Below are 20206 nucleotides of genomic sequence, written 5' to 3'. Positions count from 1 at the left end.
TAAATAAAATAGTCTATTTAAATATTTTTTATTGGAATCTAAATTGATTTATTTTTAACTTAATATAATACATATTAACATTTTGATATTGGTATGTTTGATGGGATTGATATAACCATTGGGACATCAAATTTTGAAATTCCTAGTTGTTCGGGGGTTAAGATCTTTTTAGAGTCAAAATAATCTGGGGTCTTTTGAGATGAGGTTGTTGAGGATCCACCAGGTGATAATTTAGATGAAACTGATGATCCACCAGGTGACGAGCTTGAAGATAGCTTTGAGGATGATGGTGATGAATCATTACTATTAATTTTTAATGGCGGTGATGGATTATGAACTGGTATAGTTGGGGACTCATCTAATGATTGTGAATGTTTGTGGCCTGGGGTCGTTGTTTCATTGTTACTAATATTTCCTGGTATTGAGTCCACTGATTTGGATTTTTTATGCGAAAATAGTTTCTTTGAGAAATCTTTTATCTTGTTAATTGCTTTTTTAGGTTTTTTAAACTTTTCACTTGACCTACCAGGGTGTTGTGGTGGTAATAAATCTGATGGCATTACAGATGAAGATGTATTAGCTGATGATGGATAATCCTCAACGTTCATATTAGTATCCTCATAATAATCTTCTGGTCTATTTGGTTTTTCATTTACAGCATATGAATGTGATTTCTTATGGTTCTTTGATTTGAAAATATTAGCAAATGTATTCTCTTTAGGAGGAGAGGTATAAACATTATTTGATACTGTGTTTGTAAATTTGATTTCCTTCTTTAATTTTGGTGCAGTGGTAGGTGGAGTAACAATTTCTGGTGTCTTTCTATTAAAAGTTGTATTGTTATTACTATTTAAATTATCACTGGTTGGTGATGAATTATTAGAACCACTGAAGGTAGAGGCAGATGATGGAATGTTTGAACCATTGTTTTGTTTAGAAACACTCTTTAATGTTGGTCTTAAGAAGGCCATTGATTGGGGTGAGGATGATGAAGATGTTTTATCGATAGATGAATAGTCTGATTGTTGAGAAGCTGGGGTACTTGTTGATGAGGAGGAAGCGACTGAACCATTTTCAATAGTTTTTGGAGAAATGGTTGCTCTAACAGAATTTGAAGAGTTTGAAGAGTTTGAAGTAGCAGATACCGGTGATATTAATATGTTCTTTGTACTTGGAGAATTATCTTTAGATTGATTAGTTTTATTATTATTATCCAAGTTATTTGTACTGCTATTTGAATTAATATTTGCACTATCATTTATGTTTACTTTGTGTAGTTTAAATAATGGTTCTATTGGGTTTGTATTTAATAAGACCTTGTTATTATGTGAAATTGGGTTTGGAGCATCATCATTAATTGATCTTTCAGATAATGTACTTATAGTGCTTGTAATAGTACTGTAAGTATTTGATTTAATAGAGGAATTGGAGGACTTTCTGTTTATTGAGTTATTACGACGACGAACTGCACTAAGATTTGATTTAGGTGGTGAGTTTGAAACTGGACTTGTGTTTTCAACCTGTTTAACTTTATGGGCAACATTGTTTCCTCTTTTAATTCTTGAAGAATCAGTTCTAGTTGGTTTTAGTTGGGTTTGTTTTAATAGTAGTTTTTGTTTAATAGATCCAATTTTAATATTACTTTCTCTTTGGAACATTTCAAAAGAATCACCAAAGGTATTTGGCGAATTGTTTAAACTACTACCAAAACTACTAATACTTCCAACACTTGTTCCTATACTACTAATGCTACTACCACTATCATTTAATTGTCTAGCATGGAATGGACGTAAACTATTTCTAAATTTATTAGTTGATAAATTTGTTTTTCTACCTGAAGCAGTACCATAAGTTTTAAATTGTCTTTGTGAATATTGTTTTCTTTCTTCTTCAATAACTCCTGTTGTTTTTAATTTAATATCTCTAAAATCTTTAACATTTTCGTTTGAATTTAATTTAGCAACTGCTTCATTATTATGGTTACTAATATTTTTGTTATTGATACTATTATTAATGTTGTTATTATTAATGTTGTTATTATTAGTGTTGGTAGTATTAGTGTTGGTAGTATTATCAATGTTTTTATTAGCTGCATTTGGTTTAAGTGACCACATTTTTGGAATAGTTGGCTTTCCATTATCAATTGGTTTATTTTCTTTTTCTTCTTTTTGTTTTTGCTCTAACATAATAAATGGATTTGACATTAATTGAGAATTAATTTTACTATTTGGCGAATATGAGGTTGATCTAGAATGAGTTTTGGGTCCTATATCTTGAGTATTTGGTAATAATGGAACTCTTTTCTTTGAACCACCAGTAGAAAGCGATTTAGTATGACCATGTTTTTCATTAGTATTGTTATTATTGTTATTGTTATTGTTATTAAAAATTGTTTTATATTTTTCTATTGAGTTTGATTTAATTTCATTTAATTCTTTCTTTAATTCATTTTTATTACTTGATGATGCATTAGAAGCTTGGACACTCTTATCATAAATTGAAGCTTTTTCACTTATATTTTCTGATGTGAATGGTGACATTGAAGGAGATGATCTATCTTTACCAAATGATTTTGAAATTGAATTAAGTTTAGCTCTTAATTTTGGTGATATCGATGAAACTTTAAATTTAGGTGATCTAAAGATAGGTGAAATAGATGATAGGAAAGATTTGTTATTACTACTACTATTATTTTGCTTCATAATTGGTGAGAATGCGGATGGAGAGGCAGGTAATGAAGTTGGGTCAGATTGATCATCATTTGATTCTTTTCCAGCTTTTTTCTTTCTTAATTTTGATAGGAATTTTAATTTTGGTGAGTCATTATGTGCACTGTCATTCTTTTTAAGGTTCTTATCAATTGTTGATGACGAGGCCTCATCGTTTGATGGAACAACTGAAACAATACTTTGTTTATTATTTGAGTTACTTTTACCTTTATCTTTATTCTTTGAATCAGAGTATTTCTTTGATTTAGGTAATTTAGCAATTCTAATATCTTCATTTTCCTTATGAGATTTTACCACTTGATTAATAAAATTGAAAATGGTTTGGAAAAATTCTTCTGGTTGCATACTATCTTCACAAAAATATTTCATTGCCGATTGGAATGTCTCTTCGACCTGTTTAATAAAAATTTGTAAACTATCTAGATGAGGAGTTTTTGATGCAGTAAATTTCTTGAACTTATTGGTAAAATTATCACTACCTATTTGTTTAATTTGGAGATCTAATTCTTTTTGTACTGTTGACATACCGACTTTTAATTGCTCGAATTGACCCAATAGTTCACTCCATACAATTCTAGACGCCGCTTCTAATTGTGGTATTGTTGAGTTTGTAACTAAAAAATCTGGGTACTTTTCAGATACAAATTGGACAATATAGTTTAAGAGTGTAGATTTATTATCTAATGACTTGGTATTTGAGATAGTTAAAATAAATTTCATTTTAAAACCATTGGCACCACCTCTACTTGAACCAGCATTCATATAATTACCGACCCTGAGGATTATGTGAAGCAAACCTTTGAATGGAGTAGATTTCATTATTGAATTACTAACACTTTCTACGAGCTTGGCACCAACAATCACTTCTTGAATTAATGTGTCAAATTGTGTTTTATAAACTATACAATCCAATCTTTCTCTAATTTTTGGTACTTTTAAAGTTTCCATGAGGAACTGATCAATTGGGGAAAGAGTGTTTTTATCCCCCTCAAACTTTTTTAAAAGTTCTTCTTCCTCGGGATTTGGAACACATTTAATTAAAACATTAACCAAATCTTTTGTAAGTTTCTTTTCATCCATCGAAGTTAAACAATCAATTACCCAAATTGGTGTTAACTTGAATTTTGATAATAAAATTCCAATGTTCTGTGATCTTCTTTGGTCAATTAAACTAACTTTGATTTTTTCTTCACTAGCTTTTTCATTTGATTTGGCTGTAACTTTTTTTTGACAAAATAGAGTTTCAAGCTGTGGTTTATCTAATTCAATTTTTTCTACTTTATCCTCCCAAACTGTTTTAGAGGTTTTATTTGCTGTTATTTTGCTCCAAAAAAGCTGTTTCATTGGTACACTTGGAACCTCTTCTTTAACTTTTGATACAGCTTTACCACCCGGTGGTGGTGGGGGTGGTGGTGGACCCCCTTTGACTGGGGGTGGAGGAGGTGGAGGAGGTCCTCCACTTGATGCGCCACCTTTGACTGGAGGTGGTGGTGGAGCTGGTGGCGGAGCTGGAGCTGGTGGTGGTGGAGCAGATGAGGTTGATTCTTCTTTTTTTTCATTTAAATCTGTAGCTGGTGGTGGGTCAGCTGTCGGAGTATTATTTGTTTTATCTTCATCTTTAACTGCCGCTGGTGGAGGTGGTGGAGCTGAAGGTTTTATTTCTGTATTATTTGAAATACCTCCCGTCTCTGACTTTGGGACCATTGAACAACCTGGTAATTTTTTAAATTTCTCCTCTAATAGTGGCAAAGATTTTTTATATTCTATTTTTAAAAACAATTAAAATTAGTATTATTATTTTAAATTAGAAATATGTAATCAATAAATAGTTACCGTCTTCATTTGTTAAGGCATTTGAAATTGTTTTTGCAAAATCGGATAATAAATTTAGAGCTAAAGCTGGATCAATATTTTTAGTTTCTTTACTACTGGTATTGTTTGTAATTGTATATAAATCATTTAAAATTGATGTAAATGTAGATGAATTAGCTTGCTCTATTTCTTGCGGCGAATCTTTTTCTTTCGCTGATGGTGATGTTGGTAACTTGGATAGCTGTGATTCTTTTAATTCGTTTTGTAATAATAAACATAGAGAGATTGGATCTTTCAAATTTAAAGTTTTACAATTGAAATTCTTTTGATTAGAGCCGCTACTACTTTCACTGTTATTGAAAAAGCTATTAAACTTATTTATTTGAATTCCCATTTCTCTAGAATTTTCAAACATTAACAAGTCTTGAATTTTTTGTAAACCTAAACTTTCTAATTCTGATTTTATTTTTGATTTTGACTGAACATTCTTGCAACCCACAATTAAACTATTTATTAAAGTTATACTATACAATTTATAATCTGAATCCGATTCAAACACCATACTTTCAAAGAACCATTTGAATTTTAATCTATCTCTCTTAATATTTTGAATTTTTTCTATTGATGATAAAATCATTCTATTTGAAACTTCATTTAGGCTTAATGCTATAAATAACTGTAACAATAATGTTTTTATTTTCGATTGATGTAAAGAATTAATTAATACCAATGATAAATCTGTAAAACTATTTTCATGGGATTTTGATATTTGTTTGATTCCACTCTATTAAGAATTAATTAAAAAACAATTGTTAATATTGTGTTTAGTAAGTACAGTTATAATTAACTTAAATTCCCAAACTTACAGGTAATTTCGATAACAATGACAATATACCAATTGCTTCGATATCTATTTGCAAATCCAATTCATTAAATTTAGATTTCTTATTATTATGAGATATTATATCTACAACCAAAGAAATTGTATCAGTGGCTATTAATTGTTCTCTCCATTGATCATCATTTGATTTTATACATTGATTTAATAATTGTAAATTCTTTAATCCTGGGTCCATCTTTAATAAACTGGTAAACTGTTCTGGTTTGTTTTGGGACGGATTTTTAAATGAACCTGATCTAACAATTCTCTTTCCAGCTATTACAATTCCACTACCTGATTTGGGGGTATTTTGTTGAGATGATTCGGGTGTATCTAAATCTGTCGGTTTAATTTGAATTACTTTTAATAATTTCGATTTTTCTTCGTCTGATAATTGGTTGATTTTGCTTTCAAATGTAAAGGATAATGAATTTGAATCTGGTGTAGATAAGGAAATAACTGATTTTTCTTCTAATTGAACTTTTTCGCCCCTCTTTAACTGGGTACCGTTTATAAATGTACCATTTGTACTATGATCTTCTATATATATAATTAAAAATTCCATGCATTTATTGAATGTGTTACCAGGAGATGAACATGAAGATGACTTCATACTTTGATTCGAATTTAAATGACTTGCTGAAACACATGAATCGCTTCCATTATTAGTCGATGAAGAGATTCCACTCTCTATTGAAACTTCGGAGCTTTCTGAAAATGTTGTTATTATATCCTCGGTGGGTTTGGGTGAGCTTGATGTAGATGATGGAACTGGAGAGTTGATTCCATATGGTAGTAAAGTTTTTTGTAATGTTATAGTAAAATGTTTTATTGATACAGTTTTGTCATTGAATGTATGATCTGATCCCTCCCCTCTTCCAAAAGAAGTTTCAATTTGATTTAATTCAATGTCATTAATTTTATTTTTATAATTTGATTTTAAAGTTGCCCAATTCTGAATTTTCTCTTTTAATGATTTTTCATAGTCCTGTAGAATTTGTTGCTGCTTTTGTTTATGTTGTTGTAACTCTGTTAACTCTTTATTTAGGTTGGGGTTCGATGGAAATTTATTTAACAATATTTTATCGTTTGACCTATTTAAAAAATTTGTAGTTTGAGATTGTAATGAATTTTCTGATTTATATTGACTGGTGTTTGTTGGTGAAGAAACTATATTAGGTGTGACCGAAGTGGGATTTGCTGACTGTGGTGAAACATTTTCACTACTCGAATTTAAATTCTCTGAAGATTTATTAACATTTGAATTAAAACTATTTGCAATTGATTTTATAGAACTTGATGCATTTTTATTAATTGATGCTGTCGATCCACAAGTATTATTATTGCTGTTTTTACTTGGACTATTATTTGCTGTCCCGCCTTCACTATTTACCCTACTTCTTCTTAAATTTATAGGACTGTTATTATTTGTAGGTGTTGTATTTGTAGAAACTGGTGTAGAGTTTGAATTTGTGTTATTGTTAACATCATCAATACTATTGCTATTGTTAATGTTACTGCTGTTACCATTGTTTTCTGTATTATTAGTACTATTTGTTTTTCTATATAAATTTTTACTATTCCCTGAACCAGATTCATCGCCGCTATTTGAACTGCTGTGACTATGATGGTGACCTATTTTATTTTTTATGATCTGGGTGGATTTATTTAAACTATCAACTAAACCTTTAACAAATGATCCATTCTTATTTGGGCTTTCATTTTTATTTGAGCTATTATTACTACTGTTATTATTATTATTACTATTATTATTACTACTATTACTATTACTATTACTATTATCCTCCATTATTATATTATATATGAAACTACTATTTTATTAATAGTATATTTAATATCAAAGTGTATGATAATTTTTTAAAAATGTGAAAAAAATTTTAAAAATAAATTAACTTATAATAATAGGAAAAAATAATATATATTTTTTGTGGTAGTTGTTATATATTTTATTATTATTATTGGTTATTAAAACTGAATGACTTTTAATTTATTAACTATAATTCCATATTGATCTTCTTTTTTTCTTTTCAAAAATATCTTTTAAAAAAAAAAAAAAAAAAAATATAAATAATTAAATAATAGTTGTATATTATAGATTTTTGGGGTATAAAGTGAATATTTTATATAAAATTATTAAAAATGTATTTATGTTTTCTATTTTATTATTATCTATATTATGCTATTATATATTTATGCACCTAAAATAAAAATAAATATTGTTAATAAAAAATATAAAAATAGAATTATGGTATTATTATATAATAATTAATTATAAACAAATCACTACTAATGGGGAAAATAAAAAACAAATAAAAATTATAAAAAAAAAATAAAAAAAAGAGATATATTAAATATAAAAAAAGATTTAAAAAAAAAAAAAAAAAAAATGATAAAATATTTTATTTTTAACTCCTATGTAGTATATATTTGCACTATTATTGTACTATTCTTTTGATTTCTACTATTATAATAAATTAATTTAAATTTAATTTAAATTGTGTTGTGTGATAGTGAGGGAAAGAAAAACCAAACAAAATGTATTTTGTGTTCAATTAAAGATAATAACAAAACATACACCTAATAGATTAATATGGTAATAACTGAATTGTATAAAATTAATTTAAATTCTTCTAGATTCCCTTTTAGAGATTTTCAACTAAAAAAAATATTTTTAAAAAAAAAAAGGTTTTGATTATCGATTTTATTTAATATGTGTACAGTTTATTTATTTACTATTATTTAAGAAAATATTGTATATAATTTAAAAACAAAAATATTAACATAAAAAATAAAAATATAATATAATATAAAACACACGTTTATAATTTATTACTACTAAAATATTCTATTATTGTGTATATAAAGTCACACACACACATTATAATATTTTTTAAAATTTCTATTTTTGTTTAAAATAAAATAATAAAAAAAAAAATAAAAAAAAAAGAAATAAAAAAAAAAAGGGGGGTAATTATATTTTTGAAATTGTGTGGTGTTAGTGGGAGCGAAAATAAATATATTTTCTACAAGTATATATACAACACACAAATTTGGGAATTAAATAATAAATAAATAGAAATAAATAAAAAAATATTTATAATAACAACTAAATTAAATTTAAATTTAAAAATATTTATTCGAAAAAGTATGGTGTGTGAAAAAAACTATTTTGTCTATTTTATAATAGTGTGCTATTTTAATAAAGTGTTAAGGTGATATCACAATGTGTATTTTTAAACCCAAATAATAATAATAATAATTATAATTATAATTTTTAATTTTTACCATTATAATTAACATTTTCCAGCATTCCTTAAAATCATTATTTTAAAAATCATATTACTTTTAAATTAATTGTATGCTATCACTAAAAAAATAACCAAAAATTGTCATTTTATAACAAAAATAGATTTTATAGATAAAATATTGCAAAATTAATTTAATAAAAAAATATAATATTTATATGCCGCCATTCACATAAACAATAATTATTATTTTAAAAAAAAAAATTAAAATAAAAATTAAAATTTTTATTTTTTTCATTTTTTTTATCTTTTTTTTATTTTTTTTCTTTCTTTTTTTTTATTAATTAATTTATTTCATAGCCCAATTTAATAAATAAAATGAAAAGTTATTTTTACGATAACCAAGAAGATGTTGTATCACTTGACTATTTAAAAGAACACAATGTTTTATATTTCCCAATGGATATGGAAAACGATAACTATAAAGAACCTTTAGAGCAATTGTGCAAAGAAAGAGGATACAAGAATAGAGATGAAGTTAAATTAAATAAAGAAACTCCAGGCTTAGAAGATAAATTAAAAATATTTTTTGAAGAGTATGTATTGGCCAATTATCTTCCTTTTTTTATATATTTTTTAATCTAATTTTTTTTTTTAGACATTTACATGACGACGAAGAAATTAGATTTATTTTAGACGGTTGTGGATTTTTTGATGTTAGAGACAAAAATGATAAATGGATTAGAATTAGAGTTGAAAAGGGTGATTTAATTATTGTTGTATGTATAAAGAATATCTTACCAACCCCCATTTTTTAATATTGTAATACTTTTTTTAAAAATAACAATTTACTAATTTTATTTGTATTTTACAATAATATTAATATGGATATAAAAATACAATAATTACAATAAAAAATATTAACACAATAATACCCAATAATTAGCCAGCAAACATGTATCATCGTTTCACATTAGATGAAACTAGAAAAATCCATGCAATGAGATTATTCACTGATGCCCCAAAAGTAAGTATTAGTATTAAACTATTAATATAATATATATTTACAACACTATTCGATATAATCCCAAAATAAACATTCATACTAAATCGATTATAATAATATATCTAGTGGGTTCCAATTAACAGACATCAAAACTAAGCTAATAAACAATTAAAATAGAATTTACTTTATTTTTTTTTTTAGTAACAAATAATAAAAAAAGAAACAGATAATATTTGTTTTTTTAATTTAAAAAAATAGTTTTCCTTTTTTTTTATTTTTTTTTTTTAAAAAAAAAAAAAAAGTTTTATTAAGTTTGTTTTATTAAGATTATATTAGAGTTATTATTTTAATATAATATAATAATTATGGTGTATATTTTATAAATAGGATTGGGAATGTTGTTGTTAAACGGTGGAACCAGAGGAACTTGAATTTTTTTTTTATAAAAAAAAAAAAATTATTATTATAATCAAAGCAGTAATTGATTTTAAGAAGATTCAGTAGTTGGTGTGGTTGAAGCGGAATTTGCATTATTATTACTTGAAACTGTTGTGTTATTATCTTTACTTGTGTCCAAACCATTTTGATTACTTTGTTGTGGATTATTTAAACCTGCAACTAAACTATTTAAATTATTATTACTATTATTTTGATTTGATTTATAAAATGGAGTGTTTGAATTTGAATTTGCTAAAGAAGAAAGTGAGGTTGAGGAAGTTGAAGGGGTGATGGTTGGGGTGGATGAGGAGGATGAAAGTGTATTGCTATGTGGTTGATATCTAAGATTTAATTTAGTAAGGTCAACACCTTGACAAGCGGATGAAATAGTATTGTAAATATTTGTTTTAAGTTGATCAATAACCTTTTGGTTTGTGCAATCTTTGGTCCAAATTGCTATTCTTTCGGCTTGATCACGTTTACTAAGTACAATACCACAGATTTCTCTTTCTGGATCAATGGTTTCACCAACAACACCCAAAACAATATCTTCCCATATTAAATCAACATTAAAAATAAATCTTGTATTTTTTTGGAAAGTGAGAACCCATTTACCGCCTTTAATATTTTCTGGATCTTCCCATGTTGGGTTAATTCCACATTTAAATAAATGATATGTAGTATCTGGTGCCATTTTTGATGGTCTTTGAAGTTGATGATAAAAACTCCAAAAATCTTCGACCTATGAGGAAAAAAAAAAATTTTATATTAATATCTCAATCGATATTATATTTTTTATATTTTTAAAAGAATCAATCTAGATTCATTCTTTAAAAAAATATATTTTTTGTTGTTGTTGTTATTTTAAATAAAACCTATAACACATACAGAAGAAAATGTACCTAAATTTGTTAAAGTTGATAAATAGTCATCGTGGGAGGTGGCTTGAACTGAGCTAAATTGTTTTTTATCTGTGAAAAGTGTCCATGTTGTATCTAATTTATGTACCTTTGGAGTTTGGTTACTCTTTTCTTGAATTTCCATTTGATCTGTAAAATTCATTTTATATACTATTTATTTATGTATTTAATTATTGATTATTTATATTATTTATGTATTGATGAACAAAAAATTATTTTTATATGAAAAAATTATTTTTATTTTATTTAAAAATAAATATATATTAATTTTTCCTATTATAATATTTTGTATGCGCTTTTTAAAAAAAAATGAAAAATTATTTATTTATATATATATATACACACTATATAATTATATATATTATTTATATTTATTTTATTATTAAACTAATTAATTAGTCAACCTAAAACAAGCTTAATACAAAATAATTTAAAAAATTTTACTTTAAAATATTTAAAAAAAATATTAAAAAAAAAAAAAAATTAAAAAATTTTAAAAAAATTTTTTTTTTTTTTTTTTTCGTTTTTTATTTATTTAATTTTTTTTTTTTTTAATCCCATTTATTGTTTTATTTTTAGCAATTTTGTCCATTTGAAGTTCGAAAAATTCCTGTAAGATCAAATTTAAAATGGTAAATACAAATGTTGCTTTAAAAATATAACATAATATCCAAATTATGATTTTACCATTTGGAAGTTTAATATCTAATAATAATATATTAATTTGTTATCTGTTTTTTTTTTTTTAATTAATTTTATATTTTTTTTTAAAATTTTTTTTTTTATTGTAAAAATTTCAAAAATAAGTAATTTTTTTTTTTTTTTTTAATTAATAATTTTTTAATTATTGTAATTATTTGTAATAAATTAAATTAAATTGAATAGTAGAATGTCAGAAGATGAAGATTTTAAAGATTTAGAACAACAACAGCAACAACAACAATATGATGATATCAGTAGTGATGACTTAAGCAGTAGTGATGAAGATGACAGCAGTGATGAAATTGTTGTCGATGCAAATTCAACTGAAAGTTTAGAGGTAGGCTATCTTGAAATTAAGTTAAGAGAAGATCCATATAACTATGACAAAAATTTAGAGTATATCAAAGCTTTATCAAAAATTACAAATCACACCAACTACCAAACATTAAAAGAGGCCAGAGAAAAATTTCAAGCCATTTTCCCATTAACAGAGGAGGTTTGGTTACCATGGTTCAATGATGAGCAAAAACTGATGAAAACTGATGAAGATAAACAATATATATTATCCCTATATGAAAAAGCATTGGATGATTTTATAAGTAAGTATACATTTTTAATTTTTTACATTTATTGATCTAATATTAATATTTTTATTTTTTTATTAATTTTTACTTTTAGGTGTTAGAATTAATGTTTCATATTGTAAATTTTTAATCAAAGTCAAATCAAATGAAGAAGTTAGAGAGCAGTTTGAAAGATCACTAAAGATATGTGGTGGTGATGTTATGGACGCACACTTATTATGGGCTCAATATAGATTGTTTGAACAAATGAGACTATCACAAATCGAAAATCAAGATGAAATTGATAAACAAGTTGGTGTTATTAGAAATTTATATCAATTACAGCTTTCAGAGCCAATCAGTGGTTTAGAGGAGCTTTATAAAGATTACGAGCAATGGGAAGAATCGCAACCACAAGATAAAAGACAGTCAGTTTCATCAAATGTGGAATTACAAAATAAATATAAACAGGCATTAAAAGAGTTCAATGAACGTTTACCATTCGAGCAGGCATTAAAAGAAACCAATTATTTAGATAATAAAAAATGGAAAGAGTATTTAGACTTTGAGAAAAAAAATGGAAAGCCCTCAAGAGTAGTTACCTTGTTTGAACGTGAATTAAAGTATTTTCCAAATTTCTTCCCATTGTGGAGAATGTATTTAGGTTTTATAGAAAGGACACTAAAATCAAAGGAAATGTATTTTAAAGTATTCTCAAGATCATTACGTTCAATTTATTATTCAGGTGATCACTGGTCCCAATACCTTCGTTTATTGCAACATAATCCAGCTACAACAAAAGAAGAAATGGATTCAACCTTCCAAAGAGCTTTATATTCTGGTTTGCAAACTGCCCATGATTATCAATTAGTTTATAATACATATATAGATTATTGTTGGAGATATATTCAAGAAAGAGAAAAGAATCAACAACCACCACAGTCCGAAGGCCAAATGATTATCATCTCTGAAGAATCAAAACAAGAAATTAAAACACTATTCGAAACTATGAACAACTATATGTCATCTATTGATACCACAAACTATACAGCCATAGACAGATATATGTATATAGCCAGGTTTGAATTAGAGCATTTTGGGGACTATCAAAGATACAGAGAGATTTTAAATTATATTCTGGAATCAGTAGATCACACAAAATACTGGATATGGAGCCAATATATTCAATTCGAAATGGCCTTCAAGAACTTTGATTTTGTTAGAGAATTATATAAACGTGCTTCGCATGGTATCAAATTTGATGACCCTGCATCAAGAATATGGCAAGATTGGATGGAATTTGAAAGATTATTCGGAACATTAGATAATTATGAATACACCATCGATCAACATAGCAAGCTCGAATATAAACATCAACAGGAACAAGAAAAATTCGTACAAAAAAATCAAACAAAAGAAAAAGAAGTTGAAAAGAAAAGAAAAGGTGGTAATGAAACTGACACAAAAAGAAAATCAAAAAAACAGAAAGCTGAAGAAAATGGTAATAGTGAAAAACAAACAAATAAAAAACAACCAGAACCAAGCACAAATAAAAAAGAGCAACAACCAGACGAAAAAAAACAAAAAGGAAAAGGAAAAGAGAAAGAGAAAGAGAAAGAAAAAGAAAAAGAAAAGGAAAAAGAAAAGGAAAAAGAAAAGGAAAAGGAAAAAGAAAAAGAAAAGGAACCAAATTTACCAAACAAAATTATTATCTTCAATTTACCTTTTGAAACAAGTGAAAGAGAATTAAAAGAATTGTTTGATAAATATGGTGATATTAAGCATACAGCTTTGGTTTTAGATAGAAATGGTAAATCTAAAGGTTTGGCTTTTATTACATTTGCAACCCATGAAATGGCCCAAAAATCTTTGGAACTTAACCAAACTAAAGTTGGTGATAGACCAATTTCTGTACAGTTTGCAAAAGATTCAAATAATCCACAACAACAGCATCAAAATACACATGACAACATCGATTATGAAAATGTATCTGGTTTAACTGTGTTTATCAACAATCTATCAAATAAATTAACAAAAGATAAACTAGAAGCATTTTTCCAAAGTAACGGTGTCAAAGGAATTAAGGATCTTAGACTTGTAATGAAGGCAAGACCATTTGCTTATATGGATTTAATAGATAAGGAAAATTTAAAAGCTGCCATTGCCGTTAATGGTAAATATTTTATGGGTAATCACATTAATGTATATTTATCAAAACCACCATCCTCGTCAACAGCAACAGCAACACCATCAACATATTCAACAAATATAGACACTCTTGAAATTCCAACTAAAAAGCCAACACTTTTGGTTCCAAGAGGTTTAAAAAAGAAATAAAATAAAAATAGAGATAAGAGAGAATCATTTTTCTAAAATCTAAAAAAATTTTTAAAAATTATAAATAAATTTTATTTTAATTTTTTTTTTTTTTTTTTTTTAATATATACACATTAATTAATAGTTTTATATAAATTATTAATTATTTAATTCGATTATATATAATTTAAAATTGTTTAGGAATAAAAATCCCAAACCCTGATTGTATGATCCGCTGAGCAACTAATTAATTTGTCTTTTTTGAACTCTAACCAGTCTACGCTCTTGGTATGGCCTACCAAAGTATAAAGATAGTTATTTCCTGGTTTATCTAAATCCCATACTTTGATTTTGTTATCACATCCACCAGAAACCAATCTACTGTCCTTAACTTGGAAATGTTTAATTGATTTTGTGTGTCCTTTAAAAACTTTGTTTGAGGTTAATTCGGTTGTTACATTGTTTGAATCTGATACAGCAACATTTAAATTCCAAGAGAATAGATCATTGCATGATGATGTGTAAATTATATTGTTTCTAAATTGAATATGCCAAACTGGGCAGCAAACTGGGTTAGATAGAATTGCTTGCAATGTGCCTGTTCTTATATTCCATACACCAATTGAGCCGTTATTATGGCCAGTAGCAACAGCCCAATCACCGGACCATAAGTTACCATCTATTTGAAGACAATGTACAGGTGAGTTTGATACCATTGAATGAACAGCGGTACCTGAACGTAAATCCCAAACTCTACATGATCGATCTTGTGCACCGCTTACAACAAGATTATTACCCATTTGAACATAATAAATTCTACCAGTATGACCTTCTAGTGTTTGAACCTGTTGGCCTGTATTTGTATCCCATACCCTGACCATCCTATCATCGCCGCCACTTACTAACCAATTATCTTTAAACTCGAGCATCCAAACTGAGCCAAGGTGGCCATTGAAAGTGTTCATACATTGGCCGGTTGATGAGTTCCACATTTTTAAAGTTGAGTCATCAGATCCGCTTACAACACGCTCACCCTCAAAATGAAAAGAGTTTACTACATCAGTATGTCCTATTAAAGTATTTAAACATTCGCCTTCGTTTATATCCCAGACCTTCATAACACCATCTTCACAACAGCTAACTAGAGTGTCACCATGAAATTGAACACCCCAAACCCCATCTTGGTGCCCATATAACGTTTGAACTGAGCAGATACCTTTTTTCCAATTCTTTTCAACAATATTTCTCTTTTTATAGAGTTGTTTGTAATCTTTAACTGTTTCTTTTTCTTTATTGCTATTATTACTGTTATTTAAATTTATATTAAATAAAAGCTTTTTATTTAAAATATCACTGTTATTTATATTTCTATTATCCATATTAATATCGCTATTAATTGAAGTGGTTTTATTAATTGAGTTTATGTCTATATTAAATAGTTTGTTTTTTTTATTTTTGATTTGATTTGCGTATTTTCTATAATAAAGTGGTTTCCAGATTGGATAATAGTCTGAAATTTCTTTAAAATTTTTATTTATTAAAGATGTTCTTAGACAAATATCATCAAATTCTAAAAAGCTGAATATGTGTACAATGATCTCTAATGGTAAATCTTCGATAGTTATTGAGTTATTGGTATTTTTATTTATTTTTCCATTTGTTTGTATATATGAATCAATGTTATCACTAAAGCTATTTTTATTTATATTTATTTCTACATTATTATCTTTTTTAAATGATGCTATTGATTTGAAAAATTGGAATGGGTTTGATATAAAACTAATGCTTTCACCGCTTGTATTTATAGAGTTGCTGTTCGAATTGAATTTATTTAAAAAACCACATGTTGAAGAAGGGGAGCTTTGATCCATAAATGTTAAATCAATTGCCATTGGCACACATTGGTCACTATGGTAACTATCCGGAATATTAATTGGGGACGATGTGGATGATGTGCTATTATTATTGCTGCTATTAATGGTAGGTGTAGATATTATGGGTGATTGTGGTGATAAGTTTGGTGTCGATTTTAACTCCATTGTTAGACTGTGTATTTTTTTTATTTTTTTCTCTTGTTGGTGTAATCCATCGAAAGAGTCCTCCTCGATCAAATATCCACTAGTGGCCAAAGGACTTTCATTAGATGACAAAGATGGTGAGTTCATATATGGCGATGTCGACAATGATGTTTGTAATGGTGAAGATTCCCCATTCATTGTTTTATTACTATTATTACAATTATTATTGTTATTAGTATTATTATTATTATTATTATTATTTACACTATTATTTGTATTATTACTTGAGTTATATTTCTCTATTGTCCATTGAAAAATTGATGAAAATGAGTCTTTTAACATTTTTTTTTTATTTATTTATTTTTTAAATTAATTTTTTAAAATTAATTTTTATTTTTTTATTTTTTATAATAATTATTTTATTTTTTATTATAAATACTTGATTTTTTAATAATTTTATATATTATTATATTTTTGTATATTATTTGAGGTTACTAAATTTGAAATAAAATAAAAAAAGTAATAATTGTTTATTTATTTTTTTTAAATATAAAAAATAGTATTAAATTTATTATTTTTATTTTATTTTATTTTTTTTTTTTTTTTTTTTTTTTTTTTTGTAAAATAATAATAAGAGATAAACTATATAAAAAAAACCATCCAAGATTTGTTTATTTTATTATTTCAAATAAGTAAATTTTATTATTTAATTAGTTATAATTGTTTTATTAAAATGATTTAAAGTTTTAAATAGTTGTTACTATTTAAATTCTATAGAAAATATACAATCTAATATTTATTATTATTATTATTATTATTATTTTATTATTTTATTATTTTTTATTTTATTTTATTTATTATTTATTCTATTTTCTTTTTTTTTTATTTTTTTTATTTTTTTTTTTTTTATTATTTTAAAATAACAAAATAAAGAAAAATTTTTGTATATTTTTCCCTTTAATTACAAAAAAATATTATTATTTTTAATTATTATTTTTATTTTTATTTACAAAGAACGAAACATATTATTTTCAATGTTGTGATATATTTAAACTATATAAAGATATTAAAAAAAAATATATATATGTTTGTGTCTTAAATCTGTGTGTTTTGGTGTGTAAAAATATTTATAAACTCACACCCAATTATTCTATATGGAAAATTTATTTATATGTGTGTATTTGTGTGTGTATATCTATTTAGGTGTGTGGGTGTGTGTAAGTAATTTCATTTACTTTTTAGAGTCAATTAAAACAATTAAATAAAAATGTTTTAGAATTTATATGCAATTATTATGATTAAAAAACACCCAACAATAATAACAATGTACAAATATAAAATATTTAATTATTTTAAAAAAAAAAGGTGTTAACTGTTTGTTTTTTTGAACAAATAAAACACAATATTGTAATAAGTTGGTGAACTGAGTGAATAATTAAAATGAAACATTTTGTTTTTTTTTTAAATTTAAATTAGAAATTATTAAAATATTAATTTAATGAACACACAGCTCCATCTTTTTTTGTTTGTGTTGTGTGTCAAAATAAATAAAAAAAAATTTAAAAAAACTCTTTTTTTTTTTTTTTTTTTTTAATTTAAATTTTTTATTTTTAGCTTTCAAAATTTTAATCTTTTATAATCTTTATAGATCATATATTAAAATTTTCTTATTTATTTAAAAAAAAATAAAAAAAATAAAAAATAAAAACATTGTTTGGTGATCATATTGAGAATAAATTTTATGATAAAAAAAAAAACAATAGGATTTGCATTTTCAACTTTTGATCAAATAAACTCTAATTAGAAATATGTTCTAAATTTTTTTTTAATGGCGATTGTCCAATGGAATTCAGTATCTTTGGAAAATAATAAAAAAAAAAAATTAATTTAAAAAAAATAAATAAAATTAATTTTTAGACAATTTAATAAACTATTACTATTTTTAAAATATAACAATTTATGTTTTTTTATTAAATTTAATAACTATTATAATTTTAATCAAAATTGAAAGCCATACTAATTTTAATAGTATTAGCTGAATATATGATAAAAATACAAATAATTATATATATGTTTAAGATATATATAATTTATATATAGAAAATATAAAAAGGGGGTTGTTATTATTATTAAAAATTGAGGAAATTCATTTTTTTATTTGCTAATGGAACTGGAGGTGGAGCAACTGATGAACTATCTGAAGCACTATTATTATTTATATTATTATTATTGTTGTTATTGTTATTGTTATTGTTATTTATTTGATTTTGACTATTGTTTAAATTTGGTTTGTGCATTGTTCCCATTGATAGAGAGAATTTTCTTTTTGGTGTCTCGGGTAATTCATTTTCATCAGATTTAATATTATCAACTGAAGAATAATCCATACTTGAAGTTTCTGGTGAGCTTGGAGAAGGATTATTGTTATAGGAACTTGAAAGTGGTGAAGTTGAAGGTGATGATTTGTTTGAAGCACTACCGGCAGAAGATGAGCCAGTGTTATTGGTGTTATTATTGTTATTGGCGCCAGCATTGTTTACGAATGAACTTGCAGATGATGCATTCATATTATTAATTTCTTGTTGCTCTTTTAATTCTTTTTCTTGTTGCTCTTTTAATTCTCTTTCTTTGGCCTCCTTTGCAGCATTTGGATGACGTAATGTAAACATAATACGATTAGTTAAACGTGTTGATGAGGCAGAGTTACTTTGAATCGATGGATTTCCCCATTTAATAGTTTGTGGTGGATCATAAATATGTTTGTCAACTTTTGGTAATTGATTGGATTGTGTGAATATTTTGTCGGGTATTTGAAAGTTTTCGAGGTTTAAAAGTGATTCAAATTGTAATATATTGCTGTCTAAATCATTGTCGTTTTGATTATTTATACTTGAAGATATACTATTATATGATAAAGAGGCTAAATTTCCACTACTTGTACTTGATGTTAAGCTCGATAAATTATCTTTACTATTATTTAAACTATTATTACTACTACTACTAACTATACTATTATTATTACTTATCATTGTTGAAAGGGTTGCGGGTATGCTTATGTACATATTGTTACTGTTTGATTGTTGACTATTCGAATTACTGTTACTATACGCATTATCAACTAAACGACCTCCAATAGTTATTGGTGATGTTATTACTGGGGTTGATGATACTATATTACTTATACCAATTGTAGTTTGATGATGGTGTTGCTGTTGAAATGGATTAAATAGTTGATGTGGTGAACTAACTTTTTGTGTCAATACCTCTAAACCATCTTCTCCAAATAATACTCTTTCTAATGAAAATGAAACATCCAAATATTTCTTTGTAATTTGTGAAGGGACTAATTCTTTTGAAACTGTCGACAATACTTTCTTAGCTCTTGCTAAATAAATTGGTCCTTCAAATGGATTATCATTGGCTTGTGAAATTGCCAATATAAAAATTTCATTTAAAATCATATAATAAACTCTATACATATTTAATACAATTATTGAACCTGTTAAATGTTGAACACCACCTTTTTTTCTGTTTAATAAAAATATTAGTATTAAAA

The 20206-nt window shown here is 25.6% G+C and overlaps 5 protein-coding genes across 5 annotated transcripts; 2 read left to right on the top strand and 3 right to left on the bottom strand.

Moving 5' to 3' along the window:
• Positions 1 to 30: 30 nt before the first annotated feature.
• Positions 31 to 7231, bottom strand: DICPUDRAFT_97202 (uncharacterized protein; the record flags this gene model as incomplete). The annotated part of the gene is made up of 3 exons (XM_003285816.1): positions 31 to 4492; positions 4563 to 5325; positions 5408 to 7231. 3 exons carry the CDS (start codon positions 7229 to 7231, stop codon positions 75 to 77), a joined length of 7005 nt encoding a protein of 2334 aa, XP_003285864.1. The 3' UTR covers positions 31 to 74.
• A 1834-nt stretch (positions 7232 to 9065) lies between these two features.
• Positions 9066 to 9849, top strand: DICPUDRAFT_76798 (acireductone dioxygenase; the record flags this gene model as incomplete). The annotated part of the gene is made up of 4 exons (XM_003285834.1): positions 9066 to 9283; positions 9346 to 9466; positions 9634 to 9714; positions 9820 to 9849. The coding sequence occupies 4 exons, from the start codon at positions 9066 to 9068 to the stop codon at positions 9847 to 9849; spliced, it is 450 nt and encodes a 149-aa protein (XP_003285882.1).
• A 331-nt stretch (positions 9850 to 10180) lies between these two features.
• On the bottom strand, positions 10181 to 11193 carry DICPUDRAFT_149786 (uncharacterized protein; the record flags this gene model as incomplete). Its single annotated transcript, XM_003285815.1, has 2 exons — positions 10181 to 10873; positions 11020 to 11193. 2 exons carry the CDS (start codon positions 11191 to 11193, stop codon positions 10181 to 10183), a joined length of 867 nt encoding a protein of 288 aa, XP_003285863.1.
• A 747-nt stretch (positions 11194 to 11940) lies between these two features.
• On the top strand, positions 11941 to 14653 carry DICPUDRAFT_149785 (uncharacterized protein; the record flags this gene model as incomplete). Its single annotated transcript, XM_003285833.1, has 2 exons — positions 11941 to 12352; positions 12432 to 14653. The coding sequence occupies 2 exons, from the start codon at positions 11941 to 11943 to the stop codon at positions 14651 to 14653; spliced, it is 2634 nt and encodes an 877-aa protein (XP_003285881.1).
• Positions 14654 to 14829: 176 nt separating this feature from the next.
• DICPUDRAFT_30030 (uncharacterized protein) lies at positions 14830 to 18947 on the bottom strand (the record flags this gene model as incomplete). Its single annotated transcript, XM_003285814.1, has 2 exons — positions 14830 to 16949; positions 18857 to 18947. 2 exons carry the CDS (start codon positions 18945 to 18947, stop codon positions 14830 to 14832), a joined length of 2211 nt encoding a protein of 736 aa, XP_003285862.1.
• Between the last annotated feature and the right edge of the window lie 1259 nt (positions 18948 to 20206).

The sequence above is a fragment of the Dictyostelium purpureum genome, assembly GCF_000190715.1.
Source record: "Dictyostelium purpureum unplaced genomic scaffold DICPUscaffold_55, whole genome shotgun sequence".
NCBI classification, from domain to species: Eukaryota; Evosea; class Eumycetozoa; order Dictyosteliales; family Dictyosteliaceae; genus Dictyostelium; species Dictyostelium purpureum.
This window is presented reverse-complemented; position numbering and strand designations above follow the sequence as displayed.